The 25604-nt window shown below is 52.2% G+C and overlaps 2 protein-coding genes across 2 annotated transcripts in view; one reads left to right on the top strand and one right to left on the bottom strand.

Annotated features, from left to right (window-relative positions):
* Window positions 338–16940, top strand: HJURP (Holliday junction recognition protein). Its single transcript, XM_001925725.5, has 9 exons — window positions 338–497; window positions 675–741; window positions 3489–3544; window positions 6773–6866; window positions 9413–9477; window positions 10891–10983; window positions 12478–12556; window positions 13612–15191; window positions 16652–16940. The coding sequence occupies exons 1-9, from the start codon at window positions 402–404 to the stop codon at window positions 16691–16693; spliced, it is 2172 nt and encodes a 723-aa protein (XP_001925760.2). The 5' UTR covers window positions 338–401; the 3' UTR covers window positions 16694–16940.
* Window positions 20246–25604, bottom strand: part of MROH2A (maestro heat like repeat family member 2A) — a 49372-nt gene continuing 44013 nt past the window's right edge. The window contains exons 38-42 of the mRNA XM_013984614.2: window positions 24598–24753; window positions 22553–22684; window positions 21846–21948; window positions 21521–21586; window positions 20246–20992 (exon numbers count right to left, since the gene is read on the bottom strand). Coding sequence (XP_013840068.2) covers window positions 20871–20992; window positions 21521–21586; window positions 21846–21948; window positions 22553–22684; window positions 24598–24753 — 579 coding nt within the window. The 3' untranslated portion in view covers window positions 20246–20870. The remainder of the gene's footprint in view (window positions 20993–21520; window positions 21587–21845; window positions 21949–22552; window positions 22685–24597; window positions 24754–25604) is intronic.

Raw genomic sequence — 25604 nt, 5'->3', positions numbered from 1 at the left:
CTCACCTGCCGCGAGTCCCAGAATAAGTCACCCGGACATCTCCGGTGCAAGACGGGGGACATCATACTCGTGTGGCACTGCTGAATAACAGGCACGCAAACGGCCGCAGGGGAGACCGCGTCACCCTTCTTCCAAAGCTTGGCAGCGCGCTCCCACCCCTCCTTTCCTCCCAGCGCGCGCGCTTCGGGCGGGGCGGGGCCAGAACCTCAACAACGGATTGGCCGAGAGAAAGGCGAGCGAACGTGTTTGAAAGGCCCAATCAGCGCCCGACCTTTCCAGTTTAGCCAATGGGAAACCTGAGGGGCGGGCCGGAAGGGCGGGAGTAGCTATTTGAACGGCAGCGCGGAGCCTGTCCCTTGCCCGGCTTACTGCAAGAGTTGGGTCCTGGGTAACGGCGCGCCATGGAGGGGGAGGTCTGCGGGGAGGACGAGCTCCTGCAGAAGCTCAGGGACAGCCGCCGCCGCTTTCAAAGGCGCATGCAGCAGCTGATAGAGAAGGTGCGGCCGTGGCGGGGCTAGGGGGTGGGTAGAGGAGGAGGGCGGGGGACGGGATGGGAGAAAGAGGCAGGGTTCAGGGCCCCCAGTTTTGCAGCCTCGCACTGCTGCCTTCTTAAGGAGAGTCAGGGGTTGCTCTCGGCCCTCCTATCTCACGAGATGCCCCTTCGTCTCCTACAGTACGACCAGCCCTTCGAGGACGGCCCGGTGGTGCAGATGTCCACGCTGACCTACGAGACGCCCCAAGGTACGAGTCAGGCCCCCTTTCTGAATATTTACGGTCCAGAGTGTAACTAGAATAATGTCTCACTAGAGTGTGAAATGCTGTCCCGTCTCTCTTGAAAATAAACTTTGTTCACCTAGTCGGTACTAAAACAAGTTCCCTTGAACCTATAAATTACTTAATTTACTTATTTCTAACAGAATTACTTATTAAAACAGAGTTCTGAAGACACCTAGATGCATCCTGGTTAAGAATGCCCCTGCCTAGGTTGGCATCCCAGCTGGCCACTTAATAGCCATTGCTTTAGCCAGGCTGTGACTGTTTCTTCATGAAAAGGTAATGACAGTCATGTCTACATGGCATGGATACTATGACAGTGACATGAGACGAAGCTCTTGGAACAGAGCCTGGCAATGGTAAACACTTGAATTGACTGTTATTTGACCTGTTTGACTTGAAGTTCTGAGCCCTTTGGAATTTGACCTAAATCCTGGAGGAGGGACCCATTCTGTTTGATGGCTGATGTGACAGCAGACTTAAATCTCATGGATTCTCTTTGGCAAACAGCTGGAGAAAGTCTGTGCTGAGCGAGGCCAGTTTCTGCTCTTCAGCCTTATTAGCGACTCACCTACTAATAAAAGTGACTCTCAGATGCTGAGACCTGGTTCTGCCATGCCCTGGACAGACAGGCACAAAACCGTAAATAAATGAAGTCCTAGCTCTGCTTTTTTTTTAGCTGACCCAGCTGTACCTTGGGTTAAAAGTTTATGCAGGCAGAAGCTAAGGTCTTCCACCGACAGGTCTCTGCTACTCTGGCCTGTGCCAGGTAGGAACAAATATAACCCAGGGCAGGACACAGGAGTGTGTCATAATCCTTCCTAACCATGCTGTCAGCAGGCTTCACTGTTCTCATGGCCTGTCTGTGCGAGGATGGGCGGTGTCTGGAATATTCTGGTCAAACCCCATATCTTGAACACCACTAGTTTCACCAGTGAAAACTCATCTCGGACTCCAGTTTGATGACAGCAGTAGTCAAAGCATCAGATACTTTAGCATGTGGAAAACCTCCTGGGAGATTATTGAAACAGATTCCTGGGGCCACGGGCCACGATGGCTGTGGACTCCACGTGGGTCTGTGTTCTAACACACTCCTAGCTGATGGGAGAGCAGCCCCCCAGACCTGTCAGTTCCCCTGGAGAGGTGCTCAGGGAGTGGCCTTTCTGATTAAATGCTCACTGACCACCTTTGCAGGGTGATTCCCAACTTAAGGCCACACCAGAGGGGGTAGATTGAAACTAAGGACCACACAGTTTAAGATGAAGACAGCAGGCCAATAATAGTCACTGATACATGTTGACAGCTAAGCGTGTGCCCACACGGCTAAGAGTCTCAGGTATCTCATTCTCAACAACCCTGCCAGGGAGCACAGTTGGCGGCGTCATCGTTTTTTCATAGCAGAGGATACAGTCAGAGAGGGGTCCCCAAACTTGCCCCGGGTCACTCAACCAATGTGGCAAAGCCTTTGTTCAAGCATCACTGTTCTGGAAAGGCTGCACAGCACAGTGGTCAGAAGCCCAGGGTTAAGTCCCCTGGGGTCACAGCCTTGGCTGCGCCTCGTGGGCAAGTGGCCTGGGCTGGTTACTTGACCTTCTCCTTTCCTCCTCTGTCTCCCGACAGTGAACTTGGTGAGTGCCTATCCCAGAGGCATTAGGAGTGCTGTGCTGTGTTGTGTGTGCGTTGTCGTGATGCTCAAGGAGGTGTCCTTGGACAGGGTGGGGACTAGAGCCTCGAACCCTGTAAGCACTTGTGGACATTTTTGCTGCTGTCATCATCCGCAACCATCTCAAGCCTCGCGACCCAGCGGTCCCTTCTTTGTTAACCTGAATTTACCTGGAAGCCCATGGAGGTTTAGGGAGAGACTGAGTATCTTGCCCAGATTCTGCTAGTGAGTCCGTGCAGGACTCCCAAACTCAGGGTTTACCCCATGCCTAGGGCTTGCTGTGTGTAGATTACCCTGAAAAATTACTTATTCTGAACTTGGGGTAAAGAGATTGCCTTCAAAAGGAGCTTTCTGATTGTTATGATCATTATACAACTACAGATGTGATAAATTCATTTGAGTAATAAAAAAATGGAAAAAAAAAAGAGCTTTCTTACTCTCTGAGGATATAATTGCCCTCAATATACGTATATTTTGAGGACAGTACTTGTCATACGGATGCTCCTTGTTTCCATTTATTTTGTGGCTCAGCACCAAATTCAACAAGCTTCCTGCTTGGTAGGAGAGGTTAATGACAGATTTTTTTGTTAACGACCAATTTTTGTCTAGTCTCGATTTAAAAAAGAAAAAGGGAGTTCCTGTCATGCCTCAGCGGAAACGAATCTGACTAGCATCCATGAGGACCCAGGTTCGATCCCTGGCCTCTCTCAGTGGGTTATGGATCCAGGGTTGCTGTGAGCTGTGGTGTAGGTCACAGACATGGCTCGGATCTGGCGTGGCTGTGGTTGTGGCGTAGGCCAACGGCTGCAGCTCTGATTCGACCCCTAGCCTGGGAACCTCCATATGCGGCAGGTGCAGCCCTAAAAAGACAAAATAAAGAAAGAAAAAAGAAAGCCTTCAACCTCACAAAGATGAGAAACAGCAGAATGTCAGAAGGATGGCTGGTCCCGTCTGGGTTACGTTAGATCTTTCTTGTGCCTGTCGCGTGGTTTTCTGTGAATGCAGATTGAACAGAAACTCAACATTGCTTTTTCCTTTTTCTTTCCTTAAGGATTTCGGATTTGGGGCGGAGGATTAGTAAAGGAAAGGAACCCAGGACAAATCCAGGTATTTCATGTTCAATTTTTTCACCAGCCTGCCTTGCTAGGGAGAAAGGTTGATGCAGAGAAAGTGGGAAGGAGTTGTCACTGCTCCCAGAGCTTCTGGAGCCTCTGCGGGGTGTCATGCCATGATTTCTCACCTGCCCTGTTTTCCTGTGTTTAAGGATTTGCTGAGACATATGTCTTCTGTGGCTTGTCAAGTTCAAGGGGGCGCTTATGATGCTGGTACCCCTTCTGTCCCCCGTGTTTCCCCTGCTGTGGGCCGGGGGGCTCTGACAATGACCCCACATGCAAAGCAGGCCAGCCGGATAGACCTCCTCTCCCAGCCCCAGCTTGAGCCACAGCCATGAGCTTGCTTGGTTGGGTCCTTACAGGAAGGGGGAGAGATGAGGGAGGGGGTGCCACTCCCAACCTTTCAAAACACCCGGGTGTTTTTCCCGAGTTTATCTGCATTCAAGGCAGCTATGTGATCTGTTACATCATTGGGGTTGCAGGGAGCAGTGCCTGTACGGCTGGCTGGCCTTCGGACTTTGAGACCCAGGGAGTCTCTTTGTTGTTGTTGATAGAGGCTGTAGAAGGATATCTGGTATTCTCTTAATCACCGCTCCTCACCAGGTGGTTCCTCCTCGAGGCCGGTGGGGGAGCCTGAACCCAAGAATGAAAAACATCAGCAAAGGCTTACATGGCAATTAACGGCAAATCTGCGATCAGATTTCTTCCTGATGGATTATTTCCATAGAAATGTTAGAAATACATGTACCTGGAGTTCCCATCGTGGCACAGCAGAAACAAATCCGACGAGGAACCATGAGGTTGTGGGTTCGATCTCTGGCCTCGCTCAGTGGGTTAAGGATCCTGCGTTGCCGTGAGCTATGATGTAGGTCACAGATGCGGCTCAAATCCAGCGTTGCCGTGGCCGTGGTATTGGCCAGCAGCTACAGCTCTGATTTGATCCCTAGCCTAGGAACCTCCCTATGCTACGGGTGAGGCCCTAAAAAGAAAAAAATATATATGTGTGTGTGTGTGTGCGCATACACACACACATATATATACATATAAATACATATACTTAAAATTAATGGGACTTGTGTATGTGGAGGTAGTCCCTAGTATTTTAGTGTAATGTGATTCCTGTTTGTAATACACGTATTTATAAATACACATTTCTTTGCCCTCTTTCTTCTTATAAACGCATTTTTTTTTACCCTCTTTTTTCCATTTATACATATTGGTAAACACTCCCCTTCAACATCTGTTGTAAAATTCAGTTTCCTTTTTTTAAAAAAAAAATCTGTTCTCTTCTTGAAAGGCATTTAGCTGTTTTTACTCTCCTTGATTACAAGTCAGGGTCGGCACACTTTTCCTGCAGAGGTGTAGGTGATAAATGTTTTAGGCTTTGCTGCCCCTGTGGTCTCTGCCCCAGCCATTCAGCTCTGTGTTGTAAGAGGGAAGCAGCCATGGACGATAGGTGACCAGACCTGTAGAGCTGTGTTCCAATAAAACTTTATTTATAAGACCCCTGTTACACATAGTCCTGAATGAACAGTTCTTATCTTGTCCCACTGCTGTCACCCGTGTACAGTAAATGCCAAAAGTGGGATCATCAGCTCAAAGGGTATGCACTCTTTAAATTACATGCACACACACTCACACAAAAAGCAGGGGCTGGGGGGTGTGTCATTCCCATTGTGGCTCAGCAGGTTAGAACCCACCTAATATCCATGAGGATGCGGGTTCCATCCCTGGCCTCACTCAGTAGGTTAACGATCCCACGTTGCTGTGGCTGTGGTGTAAGCCCACAGCTGCAGTTCCAATTTCACCCCCCAGCCTAAAAAGAAAAAAAAAAAAATTTGCACATAAAGTGATGCTCGTTGATCAGACCAGTGCTTGAGGAGTCTTGGTGGCAAAGTGTTCTCATCTGGATACTGAGTTAAGATTTTTACTTAAAATCAGGGAGTTCCCGTTGTGGCGCAGTGGTTAACGAATCCGACTAGGAACCATGAAGTTGCAGGTTCGGTCCCTGCCCTTGCTCTGGGTTAACGATCCGGCGTTGCCGTGAGCTGTGGTGTAGGTTGCAGACGCGGCTCGGATCCCGCGTTGCTGTGGCTCTGGCGTAGGCCAGTGGCTACAGCTCCGATTCGACCCCTAGCCTGGGAACCTCCATATGCAGCGGGAGCGGCCCAAAGAAATAGCAAAAAGACAAAAAAAAAAATCAAGCGGACCCCTGCCTGGAATCTACAGAACTTTTAAGCTTCTTTCCTGGGATTAGAAAACTGGGTGTGGTCTGTGATGACAGCTGAGGTCCGCAGCCTCAGTGACCTCACCTTGGGTGACGCGTCCAAGCAACCCCCGCCCCCCAGGTCACTGCCCTGGAGGCTGTGGGAGGAGGAAGCCCCAGGGGCTGTGTGTTGACACAAGCAGGTTTGTCCTGACTCACAGCCTGGGCGCTATTTGTAGACCCCAGAGCTGCCTATTCTTAGACATTTGTACCTGTTGGCTGCTTCCCCATGATTCTCAGGTCAAGCTCTGCAAGGCCTCCAGACACATACGCAGGTCCCACGTCACCTGGGGGAAAGGCCGTGACATCCCCAGTCAGGACTCCCAGGCACCTGGGCGGTAATGTCTCCTTAGGCCTTTGTGACCGTTATTAGCATGGCCACTGGTGCAGACCAGGCTCCAGAGAGGGAAGCGTGGCCTCCTCTGGCCCCCCCTGGCTGAGTCCTGGTCCGGACAACTGACCGCCTGGTGGCCGTAAGCTCAGTTGAAAGTGGCTCCCTGTGCACAGGGCTCACCCACACCCTGAAGCTTTTAAAGAAATTATAATCCTCACGACGTGGAGATAAACTCACTGTTCAGAAGTCAGAGAAAGTCCCCCAGGAGCCTCTTGGATTTCCAGACTCTGCCTGAGGATCTGGTGACAGTTCTGCCCTGTCCCCCCTCCCACCCTGCCATCCACGCCCGGTCAGGCCTGTTGACTCGCAGCCCTGTCTCGCTTTCCCTGCTCCATCACTCACCATCCAAGGCGTTGTTGAGCAGCAGCCCTTGGCACAATCAGAGGAAGAAAGCTCTGCTTCTTTTCCAAGGTTTAAGTTCCACTCTCTGCTACAAATTCTGAATGTTCTAGAAGAAAAATCTGAGAAACTTCCTGTTCTCTCATACGCTGAAGGAGGGATCGTGGGTGTGGTACTGACAGCGGCCTTGAAATGTGTGACAAGCCTACCTGATCAATTTCCAGGGCTTCCCGGCGAAGGCGGACGGTGGGGACAACGGGCACCTGCAGGTCACAACCCGAGGTCCGGAGCTGTCCTCACCCTGCACACGAGTTGAGGGTGAGTGAGCAGTGCCTGAAAGCCAGGTCGGGGGACATGCTGGTCTCTGTCACAGCATTTCAAGTTTAGATGCCTCCCTGTGACTTTTTCCAGAGTCCATGTGAGAAACTAAAACCTTGGAAAGTGCCCTGTTACTTCCTTCTAAGCTCGTCTAAGGGGCTGTCTCGCTCCCAGTTACATCTGTGGTTCTTGATGCATAAACAATTCTCAAATATTCTAGAATAATGGATGCCTAGCCCTCACTTCCCCACCCATTTTGTTTTGGTTTGGTTTTAACCTTTTGCCAAAAAAAAAAAAAAAAAAAATTAATCTCAAGAATGTAATAGGGGGAGTTCCCGTGTTGGCGCAGTGGTTAACGAATCCGACTAGGAACCATGAGGTTGCAGGTTCGGTCCCTGCCCTTGCTCAGTGGGTTAACGATCCGGCGTTGCCGTGAGCTGTGGTGTAGGTTGCAGACGCAGCTCGGATCCCTCGTTGCTGTGGCTCTGGCGTAGGCCGGTGGCTACAGCTCTGATTCAACCCCTAGCCTGGGAACCTCCATATGCCGCGGGAGCGGCCCAAGAAATAGCAACAACAGCAACAACAACATCAACAACAACAACAGACAAAAAGACAAAAGACAAAAAAAAAAAAAAAAAAAAAAAAAAAAGAATGTAATAGGACTCGGATCTGCCCTTGGGAGGTTGGGTGTGAACTGCTAACTCCTCCACGCTGGCAGCCCTCCTTTCTCCTGCCTCCTGGTTCTGTAGGGCCTCCTTGCCCTCCTCAGCCTGGTCCCCTGGCCACCCTGGTTTCTCACACATCTGTCCATCACCTGCCTTCCTTTCCCCAGCCTCTCCCTCTGCCCATCGGTCTCACCTTGAACACACAGACAGCATCTCTGCTTTTCCGGACTCAGACCCCTTTCTGGCTTCCTCCCCCATTCAGCTTCTGTACCAGCGGCTCATTTGACGGCCTCAGATGGTCCTGCCTCCTGAGCCCACACACCTCGGGTCCCCTTCTGGCTTCAGGCTCTGTCTCAAAAGCACAGGTCTTGGCAAGGCTTCTGGCTCCTCTGTCTGAATCCGGTTGGCATTCCCTGATTTTTATCCCGTTGCCCTCTTGGCAGCATTTGAAGCTTCTGAAAAGTCTGGCCGTGGCCTCGGCGCCCGTGTGTCCTCTGGGCTTTCCTTCCCTCTCAGCCTCTCTGTCCGCCCATCTTTGCAGAGGCCCTTCTCGAGACTTGGGCATCCGTGCCCGGCCTCTTTGTTTCTCACTCTGGTGGAATCCCCAGCCCAGACCCCGACGGGGTGTGTTTACAGCCCGGCGGCCTCTTGCCCTGAATACTTTGTCTGAATGCTGCATATCAGCTCAAAAAGCCAACCCAGGGGACTTGTCCTCAGCACAAGGCCACCACTGTCTTCCCTGTCGAAAGAGCCAGAAGCCCAGCGTCCTCTTCATCTCAGCCTCTCCCTCTTTCTCATCCCAGACGTCGCTGTCCTTCGCCCGTGCCTCCACTGTCTCTCTGTCCCTCCGCCCCGTGTCCCCATGGCACCTCATGGCGCCAGCTCCTGACTCCACCTGGTCTCCACCTGCTGGCACCTTTGAACGTGCGAATCTGGTCTCATGGCTTCTCCTTGAAGCACTGCGATGGCTTCCCATTCCCCTGAAGATGAAGAGCAGATTCAGACCTTACCTGACCTGCCCACCGTCGTTTCACGGCCCTCTCCCCCCAGGAAGCCCCCTGGTGCCCAGATCAGACCCACCCCACCCCCGCTTTTCCCTGGGCTCCCCACACCTGGCCCTTCCCCTTGCAGCAGCTCAACAGCTGTGTCATTACAGACTTTGCAGCGGTTCATGAACACCTGTCTCCCATGGGACTGGCCTTCTGCTGCCTTTGTCCACTCTGCCCGGCCCTCCTGGCATCTTGCCTGCACTGGGCAGTCAGGAATGCGGGTTGAGTCCTGCAGGGGAAACCGGTGTCTTTCAGACCAAGACCTTGGCAAAGACCCTGATGATGTTTTCTGATGCGGGTTATTTGTTGACCTGTATTAATCCAAATTTTAGCTCCATAAAGCCTTAGATTCATGAATTGCCTGGACCACTTGAAATAATTAGGAACAGTCATTCTTGAGCTGAACTGCCCCATGTGGGGACCACTAGCCCTTTGTGACTATTGGAATTCATTGAAAATCAAGTCACATTTAAAACTCAGTTTCCTGGCTTCACTGGCCACATTCTGAGAGTTCTACAGCCACTGTGACTATTCTATCATTACAGAAAGTTCTATCAGACAGTGCTGGCCTAAAGAGACTCAGCTTCCGGGATCAGAGGCCACGGAAGAGTCAGAGATGATACAAAAGCTGCTCTTCCCAACCTGAGGCCTCTGGCAGTGCCGATGGTTTTCTGCAGAGCAACCGAGGGCCGGGGCCCTGTTGAAGGGGGCATGCTTGATGCTTTGGGAGTTTGAACCACAGAACCCGCTCAAGGGATGCAAAAACTATCCTCCGAGCAAAACGCACGCTTTCTTTAACAACCCTGATGGGCATCTCCTTTCATGCTTTTAGATTCAAAGAGCAGCGATGTGGCTACAACTTTCTACGAGGAAGATATTATTGCTGGGTCCATAATGGTAAGACCTGCCCTTGGTGGTGAAGGGATACTGTTGGGGCTTGGGAGCAGGTGTACATCCTCACGACCTGCCTCTTCCTCCACGTCCCCTTCTGAGTCCCCCTCTTTGCTAACACCCCCCCCCCACAAGTGTCTGTCCCCCCATTCAGATGCCCTCAGCAAGTTGCTGCTTCTCAGTTTCACACTTACCGTCTCCCCCAACACACACCCCCTTCCCGTTCAAGCCTGACTTCCTGAACTTATGTAAATGTCAGCTGATGTTCCCTCTGCAAACACAACAGCCCCAGTGATGGTTCAGAGGGTGCCGCTGGCCTTGACTGACCTCGCAGTGTCGAGAGCTGGGTTCTGAGTCGGTCTTTCCCTGTGGAGACAGTGTCAGAGGGGAGGCAGTCTAAGGACAGTTTTCAGGTCAGTCCTCTGGATGGATAAGAACACACAGGACCAAATCCACTAGAGCCTCTGGCCCACCCTCTATGTCAGAGGCTGGAATAGTTCTTCCTTTTGGAGAGTTCCCACTGTGGCTCAGAGGTAATGAACCCAACTAGTATCCACAAGGATGCAGGTTCCCTCCCTGGCCTTGCCCAGTGGGTTAAGGATCCAGCATTGCTGAGAGCTGTGGTGTCGGTCGCAGACACGACTTGGGTCCCATGTTGCTGTGGCTGTGGTGTAGGCCGGCAGCTGCAGCTTGGAGTCAACCTCTAGCCTGGGAACTTCCATATGCCGTGGGTGCAGCCCTAAAAAAAAAGAAATAAAATATAATTGCTGCTTTTGTGCAGAGGTTTGTTTGTCCATAAGCCCGGCTGTGACTTGTAGTTCTAACCAGAATCAGGTGGCGGCCCTGGGGGAGAAGAGGGTGCTTTTGGAGGTGTTGTGCCGGAGAGCAGGCGGCCCCAACAGTAAAGAGCCGAGGTGTCACCCCTCCCAGCACCCGCCATCTGCAGCCCTGGTCCCTGACTCAGCCCCACCCAGGCGCACAGTGGAGGCTGAGAGCCCCCGTTCCCAGTGTCCAGCAGATGAGGGACAGCAGAGGCGACCATTCCTGCCCCTGAGATGGACACCGCACCTCCTTTCTTGTAAACATACTGGTTGGGGCCAATTCTAATAGTTGAATCCTGAACTCACCTAAGAATACTGACTTCGATTTTAATTTTATTCTTTCCTTGTTCTGGTCATGTCATAAACCTCTCCAAACGTGTATTTCCTTGTCTTTTGATTTTCTTTGCATTGTCACCACGGGTCAATTCCCTAACGTCGGGATTCCTGGGTCAGGGAGATGTTCAGAGGGGCTGGACCACTTTGCACTGCAAACAGCAGGGGGTGCAGGAGTGGCTCTGGGGAATTTCATTTAAAGACGTGTCCACGAACGAGCCTGCCAGTGTGTCCCTGACCAGTCCTGCCTGCTCTTTGGTGTCAGCCCGCAGTGCCTCGGAGTCCTTTGAAAGACGAGCTAAGAAGGAAGTACTTGACGCAGGTGGATGTACTGCTGCGGGAAGAAGGGTGTCTGGAGGTAATCTGTTTTCGGGGTACCCTTGCGAACTGTAAACGAGAGACACGTTGAGCCGTGCTGCTGTCCTGACCGGTTCATTCGCTACAGAGCCTGCAAAGAGCATGGAAGCAATTGCTTCCAAACTGCTTCGTTCACACGTTCCTCAACGCCTGCTCCTCTCGAGTAAATGTCCCAGGTCCCCCAGGGCAGCGTGATCGGCTGCCCCACCACCCCGTGCTCTGGGGCAGCTCTCGGGACCTCGTAGGGCAGAGGGTTTTGAAGCTGCAGGAGCAGGGACGCCGTGGCCCCCGTCTCCTTTCCCTGCTGAGATCTCAGCTGGCCTGGGCAGCAAGATGCCTGTCCCCTTACTCCGGCCATGACACTGGGGTGAAGAGGGATAGGGGGCTGCAGGGAAGCCCATGGGAGGTGGGCAGCCTCACCAGCCCCTTGCCCAGGCCTGGGCCCCGCCTTCGGTGACAGCCAGTTTCCCAGCGAGTCCTTCCCTTTGCCTGAAGATCAAAAACTAAAAATGAAGCTCATGTAGGGATGCTAGCTCTGGAGTTCCCGTCGTGGCTCAACTGTCACGAACCCAACTGGCCTCCATGAGAATGTGGGTTCGACCCCTGGCCTCACTCAGTGGGTTAAGGATCCAGCGTTGCCATGAGCTGTGATGTAGCTTGCAGGTGCAGCTAGGATCTGGCGTGGCTGTGGCTGTGGTGTAGGCCGGCAGCTATAGCTCCAGTTCAACCCCTAGCCTGGGAACTTCCATATGCCATGGGTGCAGCCCTAAAAAAAAAAAAAAAAAAAAAAAATCAAAAAAAAAAGAAAAAAAAGAGGGAGATGCCAGTACTTGGTTTTCCAAGTTCTGGCAGTATCACCTAAAACAAAGGCCATTTTAATACTAAATAACTAGGAAGTGTGTGTTGTGAAATGAGTACTCCATCTCAGAGGCAGCAAACTTAACCAGCAGTGTGGCTATTTTCTTCCTGTGCTGCTGACCCGTGTGTCTGGATTAGTGGTTATGCCAGAAATGCCTTTTTCCTGAGTCCAGAAGCAGCAAGCCTGTCCTCCTGGTTGCCCTGTCGGTCAGGAGAGGGGACCAGGGCTGGGACTGGCTGTCTTGTCTCAGTGGTGGGTGTTCTTCCCTCCACCCACCTGCCCTTGGGTGTTCTTGCTGTTGGAGGGTGACAGCAGAGGAAGAAAAGCCACCAGCCCTTGCAAGAGCGCTCCTGGCAGACGCGTGGCAGTGGTGGCCTGAGGGGGCTGGTGGGGAGGGGGACCTGGAGACCATGTGGACAGAGCTGGATTTGATGAAGACAGCTCTTCCCACCCATCGCTGGAGGCCCAAGCAGCCACTGTCATAGTGGCCACACCTGTCGCCCCTGCAGCTGTGCAGATGCACGTCTGCGGCTGGGGAGGCAGTTCCTGCAGCCTTGGCATTGGGGGGGCCATCTTAGTGCGCCCGAGCCCACACCTCGCAACTTCTTTGTTAAAGTCATTTGCTTTGATTTTCAGGGTGCCGGTTCCGGAGAGGGCAGGGACACCTGTGTGACCCCGGTCGCTTCACTGGCTTCGCCCACCAGGTCTGCCCATGGTGAGTGTGACGTAGAAAGTTTGTACAGACCAGAAACTTCTGGTGGAGCCAGGGTGCCCCTTAGCTGGGCACCGCCACATGTTCATCACCGTGAACTCTTAGAGACACGTGCACATTGGAAGCAAATTATTACGTGTTAAACCAAGTGCTCGGACTTCCCGTTGGTGACTCAGCAGGTTAAAGACCCAACATAGTATCCATGAGAATGCAGGTTCGAACCCTGGCCTCACTTAGTGGGTTAAGGATTCAACATTGCCAAGAGCTATGGTGTAGGTGGCATATTTGGTTCAGCTCCCACATTGCTGTGGCTGTGGTGTAGGCTGGCAGCTGCAGCTCCAATTTGACCCCTAGCCTGCAAACCTCCATATGCTACATCTGCGGCCTAAAAAAAATTTAAAAATAAAAAAAAGATGCTATGTTATACTTCTGAAACTAACATAATGTTGTGTGTTGATTATATCTCAATTAAAAAATTATAATTTAAAAGCAGGGAGTTATTGGAGTTCCCGTCGTGGCTCAGTGGTTAATGAACCTGACCAGTATCCATGAGGACGCAGGTTCGATCCCTGGTCTTACTCAGTGGGTTAAGGCTCCGACTTTGCCGTGAGCTGCAGTGTAGGTCAAAGCAGTGACTCAGATCCCAAGTTGCTGTGGCTGTGGTATAGGCCAGCAGCTGTAGCTCAATTCAACCCCTAGCCTGGGACCTCCATATGCCGTGGGTGTGGCTCAGTGGGTTAAGAACCCAACATGGTATCCATGAGGATGCAGGCTTGATCCCTGGCCTCGCTCAGTGGATTAAGGATCCAGCATTGCTGCCAACTGCAGCATAGGTTATGGATGCGGTTCAGATCCGGCATTGCTATGAGCTGTGGTGTACTCCCACAGCTGCAGCTCTGACTCGACCCCTAGGCTGGGAACTACCATATGCCACAGGTTTGGCCCTAAAAAAGTAAAAAAAAAAAAAAAATTAGTCATGATCCAACCTCCAACCCTCATCTCTGCCTGTGGACAGTTGTAAACAGTTACCCGGCTTTGCCTGGTGTGTGTTTCTCCAGGAAACTGCGGCGTCTCTGAAGAGAGCCTCGATGGCCCTGTTCAGCCACCTTCATCTCCCCGAGAAGGCAGTGCTTTGCGCCCTCGCCCAGCCAGTGTGGCCTTGGTGCCAAGAAGTGACAGCATCTCCTTCCCGGGCACCAGCGGCGGCAGCTTCTCAAGCAGCCGGTGCTCCGAGGCTGAGGACATCTGCAACGCGACGCTCAGCGACCTGTACGCGGGCATGCTGCACTCCATGAGCCGGCTGCTGGGCGCCAGGCCCTGCTGCATCATCTCCACCAAGACGTTCATCGGCCAGAACTGGAGCTCGCGGCGGAGGCACCGGTGTAAGAGCAGAATGAACAGGACAAGCTGCAGGGGAGGCGGGCGTTCTCGGAGGAGCCCCCGGGAGAGTCGTCCCCCCGCCTCTGAGCCCCGGAAGCACACGGCAGTGTTAAGAGACTGCGAGAACTTGCTGGATGTTTCTGGCCATAAGACGGGTTTAGAAGAAGGACCGTCTTTTCTTGGCGTCAGCAAACCCCACCCCCCTGCATTCGCTCCAAGTTGGAAGGGGCTGCAGAGGACGCCCCCAAAGCTTTCCTCGTTGACCTACTTAGACTCCAATGCTGTGTATCATCTCGATCAGGAAAATAGATTTATGACATTAAGGTGGTTGATTTCTCCTGTAAAAATAACTTCCAGACCAAGAATACTGCAGGGCCAGGGACGGAATAGATACAGGGAGATTGAACTCAAATTCGACAAGCTGCACCAGGAGTACTGCTCGAGTCCCCAGAAGCAGCCGGGCCTGACCAAGCTCCCCAGCTCCTCCGCCGTGGACGTGTACAGGGGGCGTCCGGCACCGCCGGGGGGGCCCTGGGGCTTAGAAGCTTGCAGGCTGAGTAGCCCCCTCCTCAGAGCAAAAGCTAAGAGGTTAAGTGAGGCTTTTGAAAACCTGGGCCAAAGATCTATCAAAGCAGGGAGCTGCCCGCCCAAGAGCAGTGCCTTTCCCCCCCTTTCAAAGACCGACCCCACGCACAGCCCGGGCCGCTCGGAGCACACGGCTGACCTTGTGTGTCGAGGGCAGGATCTGGGTCGCTTGCGGTCAGTATCACCCAGCAAAGCCATTTCAGTACCCAGGGTACAACCTCCAGGCAGGGCCAAGGATCGTTACGATGATATTAAAGAAAAATTCGACAAGCTTCATCAAAAGTATTGCCCCAAATCGCCTCAGCGGACGCAGGTGCCTTCAAGTCCCGGAGCAGCTCCAGGTGAAGCGAGTGTGGGAGTTCAGTATCAAAAAGAATTCTTAGGAAAATTCGACCCAGACTCTGGTTCCCACGGTCTCCCAAAGCCATCACCATCACCCCAGTGGAACATAAAAAGTCCTCTGGGCTCAATCGCAATCGAGGCCCCTCCATCTGCGGGCTTTGCTCTCGCCACCAGGGGGCGCCACGAGGTTCCCACAAAGCGACGCCGATTATCAGAGCCTCTGGAGGGCAGACGCTGGTCCATACCCTGGGATTTCTCACCTGTGGACAGAACCACCCTGAGGCCCGGGGAAGAGGTTGGCGCTTCACAGTCCGACTGGGAAAAAAAGCAGGTACGTTTCTGTTTGTTGGATATGGGGGTTTTATGATGGGATTTTTATATGTTAATTTTCCAAACTTTCTCCCAAATTCTTTTCATTCTTCTAAAATCAGCATTTTGGAGTTCCTGTTGTGGCTCAGCAGTAACAAACCCGACTAGTATCCATGAGGATGCAGGTTTGATCTCTGGCCTTGCTCAGTGGGTTAAGATCTGGTGTGGCGGAGAACTGGTGTAGGTTGCAGACGTGGCTCGGCTCCAGCATTGTGGCTGTGGCTGTGGTGTAGGCTGGCAGCTGCAGTTCCAATTTGACCCCTAGCCTGGGAACTTCCATATGCTGCAGGTGCAAGCCGAAAAAGCAAAAATAAGGATAATAAAATAAAATAGGCATTTTCACACTTTTTTCCTTGGAATGCATCTAGGGGGTTTTTCTAAAAAGCCTCACTTAGGGTGAGCCATCCACTTTTGACCAACTGTCATTTCCACCCTCTTCATCTCACACTCAGAAAATAGGTATTGAGACGTGAAACTGATCCAGAAGTGACAACTGGAATCGCTTCTGGATTCCCTAGTGGGGACAGAGCTGAGTCGGCCCTGGGAGAGCCCCTGCGTGCAGCATCACACAGGTCCCTGCTCAGCCCACAGGCTCCCGCCCTCCGCGATGAGGTCACACCCGAGCCTGTGCAGGTCACTTAAGTTGAAGCTTTAACCAGAGCGCACACCGCTTTAATCTCTCCCAAGACAGTTTGAGAGAAGGGGGTGGGACAAGTCACTGAGAGTGGCGAAGCTTTCGCAGGCGAGGACCACATTTCCCAGCCTGCTTTGCAGCTGGGACTCAGATGCCACCATCCCTTGTCCGCAGGCTGATGGGGTCTGATCCCGTTGGGTTTAGCCAGCTTCTTCTGGAGCTATGGCATAAACACACCTAACCCTTTTCTGTATTTTCCTTCTTTGCTTACATTATACATTTCTTGAGGAAAGGGACCGAGACTTCGTGTGCTGTGACTACGCAGGGAATTGAATGGCCAACATCTGAGTGCTGTGCATGTGCCAGGCCCTCTGAACCTTTTTACACCTTCCTTCCTTAATCCCCACAGGAACCCTTTGGTTGGATAGGTTCTGTCCGATAGGCAGGTGCTAGCTCTTCTTTCGATAAATAAGGAATTGTGGCTTGAGTCTTAACTTCTGAATCCACCCAGGCAGTTGCAGGGCTGGGCTAGGATTTGAAAAGCTGAGGTCTTAACCGCCAGGTTGCCCTGCCTGCTTGAGGGGTTACCATTACTTTGATTGATTGATTGATTGATTGCTGTTCCTTAGGGTATTTCTTAAGCAAAGTGGCATTTCCTATATTGACTCTCAAGTGCTTATACATAATCAATGGAATAATACACAACAGTTAAGTGTTGGGGGCTGGCCTTGGGAATTCTAGTGGAATTGTACTGAAATCATTTTCTTTGTCTTTTTTTTATTTTCTAGAGGAAAGAACAACACATCTTTCAAGATGGAAGAGAAAAGTGATTCTGGGGTAGAAAAACTCAAAGCTGAAAAATCTGCAGCCAAGTTAGTTCGGAGTATTTCCTCTTCCCCCTCACTCTCTGATTTTTGTGCTTTTTTTTTTTTTTTTTAATTCTCAAGACTATGTAAGAACTCGCTTCACTTATCTGCCTGTCAAAGCAAATGTCCATGAAATCAATTCCACTGAGATGACTCTAGTTCTTAGTATAGAAATTATTTGAATAAAGTGGCTCAATTAAAAAGTTTAGCATTATCCTTTCTAGGCCTAATATTTTCCTATTTTCTTCGTTACATTTTAGGCATGTCCAGAGAATGCTCTCTTACATTTTCCCACTTCCTTAATTGTCTGGTTTAAAGCCTAAGTTCAATCCCTGGATGCAGTGATCCTGGAAGGAAAACATGGCTGCTTAGTCTTAAATTCAGACCCACGGGACTTGCGATCTTCCTTATCAGGAGGCAGCAGATGGAATCATTGTACAACTCACATAAAAAGTAATTCCTCACATCATAATGTTTTTAGATAAAAACTTGCCATATTGAGACGGTCCCAAAACACTCCAGCCACTCAGCAAGTGATGTCTCGGTTTTATAGGAACTGTTTATCCTAGGATATCACAGAGACTTTTTTAAATAAAATATTTCAAATATTCAAAGCTCAGTGATAAAATCCAAGGTCCAACCATCCTGAGCAAATAGTTGTTCATATACTGCTATGTGTGATGGATTCTTGTTAAATAAAAGGTTGGCGGTAAGACGGAACTACCCACCTTGTCTTCCCACCCCGCCGCCCTAGGCGGCCACTCCCTGTGTGGATGTGCCTTTTCCACCCACACCTTCACACGGCACCCACGTTTCCTGCCGATTTTAGTCAGCTCTGGCTACTGTAACAAAATACCAAGGTCTGGGTATTTATCAGGAGTTTGTTCTGGAGGCTGGACGCCTGAGATCAGGGAGCTAGCACGGCCTGGCTCTGGGAGGACCTGCTTTTTGGCCACCTCACTGTCACAGGGAGCAAGCAGGAGCTCACTGGGGTCTCTTATAAGAGCACTAATCCCGTCATGGGGGCCCCACCCTCATGACCTCATCCTAACCCAACTACCTCCCATCTCAGCCACCGTCACACTGAGGGTTAGGGCTTCCACGTGTGCTTCTGGGGGGGCAAGTTTGATGCAGAGCCCTGTGAACTGGGAGGGCCTGTGCTGCTGGGAGCCAAGAGCCCCACACCTGGCAGGAGGCTCACCCTTCCTCAGCACAGGGGCAGGGGACTGCTGGCTCAGGCTCAGACTGGGCCAGGAGGAGGGCGGGGGCACAATTCTAGACATTTCCCTCCTGCCTGCGGCTTCCTAAGAGAAGCACAATCGCATCTTCATCAGGAAATCGACCACCTTCACACCTGACCTCCCTCCATCACCCCCTAAGAGCAGATGCACTGACTTGCCGGCCAGGCCAGACCCAGCTGCCAGGGAGGCTGGAAAACGGAAGTTTTGATGCTTTGCCATCTAGCAGAGGAGGGTGTGGCAGAAGGGTTTGGGCATGAGCTTTAGCCAGGTTATAGGAGCTGCCATTAAAGGACCCCCAAAACTACAGAATGGTCTGGTTTTTTTTGTTTTTTTTTTTTGTTGTTGTTGTTGTTGTTGTTGTTGTTGTTGTTGTTGTTGTTATTGTTGCTATTTCTTGGGCCGCTCCCACAGCATATGGAGGTTCCTAGGCTAGGGGTTGAATCGGAGCTGTAGCCACCGGCCCTACGCCAGAGCCACAGCAACGCGGGATCCGAGCCGCGTCTGCAACCTACACCACAGCTCACGGCAACGCCGGATCATTAACCCACTGAGCAAGGGCAGGGATCGAACCCGCAACCTCATGGTTCCTAGTCGGATTCGTTAACCACTGTGCCACGACGGGAACTCCAGAATGGTCTGTTTTTAACTTTCATTTTTTAAAAAATAACAGCGCTGTGTGTATTATGCAGCTTTGTTTCACCAAGAGCTGTTCCCATTTCACTGGAGCTGATGCGCGTGGTGTAGGGTAGCTGCTGTGTCACATTGTCCCCCAGTGTTTGCTGCTAAGAACACCTCCATCCATGTGCCTGCCTGCGGGTCTACCTGCAGCTCCACCTGGTCCTGAGGGGGTGTGTCTTTGTCTTCCGTTATTATAGCCGAACTGCTCTCCCAGTGCCTAATCCCATGTGCACTCCATCCAGCAATATAAAAGGTTCCATCCCCCCCCATTGCCACCACCAGCCGGAGCCACCTGTGGGTGTGAAGTGCATGGCACTGACGTTTACACACCTTCCTGGGGGTGGGTGGTGACTTTTCAAGCATTCTTTTTTCACTTTGCTATATTACTGATCTGGATGTATTCTGGATGCCAATCCAGTTAGATGAAAGAATCTCGTTTTATATAAATTGCGAGTAATGTCTTTCCTCTGTGACTTGTCATTTAACTATGATATTTTCTTGTACAGAAGTTCTGTTTTAACTTAGAAAAGTTAACCCTTTATTTTTACTGGCATCTCCTATTCCTTTTATTTTTCTTTACCTTTTTTAATTGTTATTTTCCCGATAACAATTTTTTTTCTACTGGACAGCATGTGACCCAGTTACACATACGTGTATAACTTTTTTCTCACCTTATCATGCTCCACCATAAGTGACCAGACATAGTTCTCAGGGCTACACAGAAGCATCATCTCATTGCTAATCCATTCCAGAAGCAATAGTCTGTACCTATTAACCCCAAGCGCTCAATCCTATTCCTATTGAAAGAAAACCTCCCCGACTCTTGGGACCGAAAATACTCTATTGCCTTAAGTTTCCACTTTCTGAATTTAGGTCTATAAACCACCCGGAAGGGTGTGCAGGGGCGTGAAGGGAACTGAGCAGAGTCCTGACTGTACCAGCACACGGCTTCCCCCAGGGCCTGTGCTGAAGGGCTCATCCCTTTCCAGCTGTGTCAGTGGTACCTAAGACTTCCAGCAGCAATGCTCTTCATCACGTGGCAGGAAGTAACTTCACTGTCTATTCCACGGGAGCCGCCAAACAGTTCGAGACCCTTCTAGGAAGCCTCTGATGCAGGTTAGTTTCCTGGACTGCTCCGTAGCCCTCCCACCTACGGCACCCCGGGTGATGACAGCCTTGGGCAGTTGCAGTGGGACGAGTTTGGAAATCCCACCTTCCCCGGCTCTGGGGACCACCAGAGACTGCTCTGTTGATGACCCGAGTGCAGGAAGAGTCTCCCTGCTCTCCTCCCCCGCCTGTTTTTTGAACTTGGAGCTAATTCCTCCTTTTTTTTTTTTTTTTTTTTTGGTCTTTTTGTATTTTCTGGGGCTACACCCGCAGCATATGGAGGTTCCCAGGCTAGGGGTCTAATTGGAGCTGTAGCCACGGCCCACGCCAGAGCCACAGCAACGCCAGATCCGAGCCGCATCTGCGACCTACACCACAACCCACGGCAACACCAGATCCTTAACCCACTGAGCAAGGCCAGGGATCAAACCTGCAACCTCATGGTTCTTAGATTCGTTAACCACTATGCCACGACGGGAACTCCTAATTCCTCCTTTTTGACCCTCAGCTGGGTTCTGCTCCAGGCTTCCCTGGGTCCCCCCAACCTGGCCCAGCAGGTCCCAAAGTGGAAAGGGTATGAGCAGATGGTCCAGTGTCACTTCCTCCCTGAGGCCCGCCTGGATAGGTTCCTGGCTGTGGAGACGCCCCCCACTCCACTGGCACCCACCTCCCTCTCACCCTGGTGTGTATCATAGTCGCTGGGAGACGCCTCCTTTCCCTTTAAGAGAGGGGTCCCTAAAAACAGAGGCCAGTACAGGGCCAGGCAGTGGACACACCATCCCTGTGGGTGGAACTGAAGTGCAGGGAAGACACCACCAAGGGGGCTCCAGATCCTCTGGGCTGAGGGGGGCTGCCTGACACACACATATTTGGGGGGCTCAGGATGAAACTGAAGTTCCCCTTTGCCCCACTGTCCTGGCTCCGGGACGTCATCACCTTACAGTCAGGAATCTGCTCCCCAAATAGAAAGGGGGGAGCGGGTATTTCAACCGGAGAAAGAAAGGGCACCAGTTATTTGAGAACAATGCTTTTCTTATACACTAAGAGCGGTTCGCCTCACTGCAGTGGGGTGTGGCCCTCCGGGGCAAGGCGGGCACATCTTGCATGGGGATCACCTAGGAAGTTCCTTTGGGTGAAGCCAAAAGCCGATGCTGACTACAGCTATCCAAGATTTTGAGAGTCTCCAGGGCCGCCTTCCAGACCCCAGGATCCGAGTCCAGCTGTAGCTCCTGGAGAGCTGAGAGCAGAAACAGGACACGATGGGGACCCTCGAGGCCAGGCCCGTGCCCTCCGCCCACCCTGGGCTGTGCCTGCTGATGGAAGGCCCGGGAAGCTGACTGCAGGGCCAGGGGCTCCCAGGGGCTGTGGACTGGAAGCCCCTGCATGTGACTGCAGAAGACGGCAGGTGCCGCCGTGTCCCCACACATCTCCCATCTCTGGGGGCTTCTGTGACTTCAACAGAGACAGAAAGATCATTCACAGGACCCAGTGGCTGTGTGGATCGGCCAAAGGAGTCGGGGTGAGTTATTTCACCAATGCATGTGACGGAGAGGGTGCGGAAAGCAGAGAGAGCAAATGGGCTCCAGCCATCACAGCCGTCTTCCTGGAAAGCCCACCGCAGGTTCGTCCGTCTCTGGGCTCTGGCTACAGCCCACCCCCAGATTTGACCAGGGTCAGCTGACTCTCCCCTCGGGCGGTTTCACTAAGCTCCCTAATGAGCTCAGCGGACTCATTTTTGAATCAAACTCGAGTCTCCCCTCCTTACAATTCCGTAACGATGGGAAGTCCAGCTTTTTCAGGTAATGTGCAGTCATATGATTCATAATGATCCCTAAAATGATAGCAGAAAATGCTCATCACACAAATATTAGGTCAGCTAGAGATCTGGTTTCACCTTACAAGGGTCCCTGTTAAGGGTTCAGTTGAGGATGCCTAGTTGAGAACCCGGCAGATAGAAAACGCAGTGGGACATAGAAAGAGGGCTTCCTCCTGAGCCCAGGGTCCAACCCCTGTCAGCCCCCTTCCAGACCAGGGTCTGACCTGATGGCCTTCAAGGTCCTTCCTGCATCAGGAGACACCTGTCCGCTCACCTGCCAGGTTACATGCAGCGATTCTGATTCTTGACAAGTTACTTCGAACATATGTCATTGTTTCTAGCAGGAAGCGGTAGAGAACGGCAGGCTTTTTCTGAGTCTGCAGAAAACAGGTGACACACAGAGCCGTGGAGGATGAAGTCCTGGAGACGGGCTGCTCCCAAGAATATTCCCGTCTGTCTGATGCTGGAGGGACTGCCCAGAGAGGGCAGGTGCACACCGCGGAGTCACACAGCAAAATACTAGCTGGGCCACTTCAGAACCTTCAATGCCCACTCCCACAGCATTATCCTTGTCTGGCTCAGAAAGACACCATTTGCCCCCAACCTGAGCTGGAAGCCACTGGCCGCACATGGTCCTCGAGCACCTGAAATGCGGCCGGTCTGAATCAGTGTAAAGTAACTCCTGGCCGCTGAAGACAGAGCCCCAAAGGCAAACCATTACATTCTTCACTTTCTATTGATTGAATGTTGAAATGACAATGATCTGGATGTCTCGGGCTAAATAAAATCTGTTATTAAATTGGGTTCACCTCTGTGCACTTTTCTCAGTGTGGCTACTAGAAAGGTTAAACGGGCTATGGGGCTTGCGTGTTCTCCCTGCTGGACAGAGCGGATCTCAAGCCCTCATGTCTAGAAGGTGAATGCAAAGTCACAAAAGGGAGCTCCAGTCCCCCCGGGGCCACGTTCCACAGGCTTCCTCACCAGCATGGAGCACAGCGTTATCTGGAAAACGGTCATCTCCTTGGCTTCAATGGCGTTGCTTTGGTCCAAGGAGCCCTCCAGGGCCTTCCAGCCCCAGAACTGCACACACTGAAACATGGTAGCCACACAGGCCTGGAGGGACACAGGACCGGACAGCAGGGGAGGCGTCAGGCGGACCCAGGGGGTTCACATGGGGGGTGGGGCTGGCAGGCTGGGGTTCCATCAGTAAGCTAGAGGGCGGCCCCTGAAAGTGTCAGAAGCCAAAGAAGGGCCAGCTGGTGGCCCTGGGAGAGGCCTGGGACCCGAGCCCACCAGCCCGTTTGCACACCTATTAAAAAGGCCCTTAGGGGCAGATGCAGCCCCACTTACCCCTCAGCCATCAGCTGGCACCTTGGCACCATCAGTAGCCCTCCTGGGCACCCACCCCTCTAGAGACTGGGGGTCTGGGGCCTGGTTGAGATTGGCAGGATGGGGGTGAGCTTTCTGGTCCCCCCCAGATCCCCTCCACTCAGCCCTTCCCGTCCCTGTGTCTTGCAGCAGCCAGGTCCCTGGCCTCTGGCCAGTGGGTTAGGGCGATACTGATCAGACAGAGCGAGAGAGGTTGGCTATCTGGTCCCCAGGAGTACGAGTGGCCTCAGCGCCCACTGCGCCGGCGCCATCCCATGTTGGTCTCTCCTCTTTATGGCTCCTTCATTCAATGCTCTTGGTCACCTTCCTGGATGAGCTGTCACCTCCCTCTCTGAAGCCCTGCCCACCCCAGACAGATGCTGATAAAACATGAAAGGAGTGTGTGCTGTTCAGGGCAGTGAGGATGTGTGAGGAAAGGCATCTCTGAGAGGTGACACTTTGTGCCCTGGACCACCAGGGTCCCCGAGGCAGAGCCTGGGCAGGGAGATAGGACCAGGGCACAGTGGGGGGCAACCTCGGGTTGGGAGCGTGTTGCCCTGAGGCTGCCACCTGAACCTCTGCCCCCACGTGGAAGCCTCAGCCCTCAGCAGCAGGACTGGGGGGACATGTGGCCCAGAACTGGGGCTAAGGCACTAGCTGCAGGTGCTGTGTTGAGGACCCCGCACTTGGGCCAGCTGTAACCCCACGTCTCACTGGGAGGTGGCAGACCCACCCCTAATCTCAGCCACTTCCCCACCACGCCCTCCACAGTCCCTGTGAGGAGACAGGGAGCAGAGAAGACAGAAGTCAGGGTCACAGGTGGCGTGTGGGGTGAAGGGTTCCACACACGTGTGTCCCTAGCCAGGCAGTGTTAGCCTGAGAGGCAGCAGCTAAGTGAGGGGCATGGGGCTCCCCCTCCCTCCTCACACCCCAAAGCCATGGAGGAGCTGGGCCTTGGGAGGGGGGAACATGGTTGGAGGGCCCGGCAGCCCCGGTGCAAGCCCACCCCACGGGCTCCAGGGAGGAGAGGTTTAAGGTGGCTTTGGTTTTGTTTTGCTTTTTCTTTCTAGGGCCGCACTCATGGCATATGGAAGTTCCCAGGCTAGGGGTCCAATTGGAGCTGCAGCTGCCGGCCTACACCACAGCCACGGCAACGCCAGATCCCAGCCTCAGCTGCAAGCTACACCACAGCTCACAGCAACACCGGATCCTTAACCTGCTGAGCGAGGCCAGGGATCAAACCCGCGTCCTCATGGATACTAATTGGGTTCTTAACCCACTGAGCCACAGCAGGAACGTCCAAGGTGAGCCTGAGCATTAAACACAATGGAGCCATAATTTCTAAAAGTGATGGCAACTTCTAGAAACCGGCAGAAGAAGGTGATTGGTGAAGGCACCTGCAGGTGACATCAGGAGAAGGAAATTAAGCTGCGTTTCCCCCACAGAGCCGAGACTCCTCATTAAGCCGGTTTGCAGGTCTTCTTGACCCGCCCATTCCCGGCCTGGCAGGAGGAATCAGCAGACTGTGGCCTCTGGGCTTTTGGAAAGACAGGGCAGCGGGGGATGCCTGGCCAGCTGAGCCCGCAGACCCCAAGCATGGGTTCCTGCTGGAGACTGCGGGCCCTGGGCTTTGGATGCAAAGCTGAGGGCTGTCTTACCTGGGCTGCGTCAGAGCAGGGGTCCTGGCAGTGCAGCATGAGGGGCACCCAGGCTTTCTTCACTTCCTCTTTGAAGAAATGCTTCTTGGAAATCCCGACCACTTTTGCCAGCTTCCCAAAGAGGACGAAGGCTTTTAAACGCAGCAGCTCACTCTCCTGCAGCCGAGATGAACAGACAAGTTCTGAAATTTGAGAAACAAAGAGTCCAGCAAAACCCCAGCCATCCTCCGTGGACCCTTTTAAATGCCTTGGCCCCTGAGAAGCCTTCTGGGTCTTTCCATCAGGATGGAGTCTCCCCTGTGGGCTCAGGACTGGGCAGGATTCTGGTGTTTGTGACCTGCACACATCACTGCCTAGCAGAGTCCCCACCCCAACACACAGCCGCCCAGGAAGCATTTGTGTTGCGAGGAATAAACAGCAGGGGAATGGATCAGCCACAAAGTCCTACTGCATAGCAAGGAAACTATATTCAATGCCCTGCAATAAACCATAATAGGAAAGAAAATGAAAAAGAATATATACATGTATAACCAAATCACTTTGCTGTACACCAGAAATGAACACAAAATTGTAAATCAACTAAACTTCAATAAAATAATTTCTTTCTTTTTTTTTCTTTTTTTTTTTTTTTTTTTGTCTTTTTGCCTTTTCTAGGACTGCTCCCACAGCATATAGAGATTCCCAGGCTAGGGGTCTAATCAGAGCTGTATCCGCCAGCCTACGCCAGAGCCACAGCACCTCAGGATCTGAGCCGTGTCTGCGACCTACACCACAGCTCACAGCAACGCCGGATCCTCAACCCACTAAGCAAGGCCAGGGATCGAACCTGCAACCTCATGGTTTCTAGTCAGATTTGTTAACCACTGTGCCATGACAGGAACTCCTAAAATAATTTCTTTTAAAAAAAACAGGAGAGGAGTTCCTATTGTGGCTCACAGGTAACAAACCTGTCTAGCATCCATGAGGATGCAGGTTCAAACCCTGGCCTTGCTCATTGGGTCGGGGAT

The sequence above is a fragment of the Sus scrofa genome, chromosome 15 (assembly GCF_000003025.6).
Source record: "Sus scrofa isolate TJ Tabasco breed Duroc chromosome 15, Sscrofa11.1, whole genome shotgun sequence".
Classification (NCBI taxonomy): domain Eukaryota; kingdom Metazoa; phylum Chordata; class Mammalia; order Artiodactyla; family Suidae; genus Sus; species Sus scrofa.
Note: the sequence above shows the minus strand (reverse complement) of the source record. Positions and strands in the feature narration are given on the sequence as shown.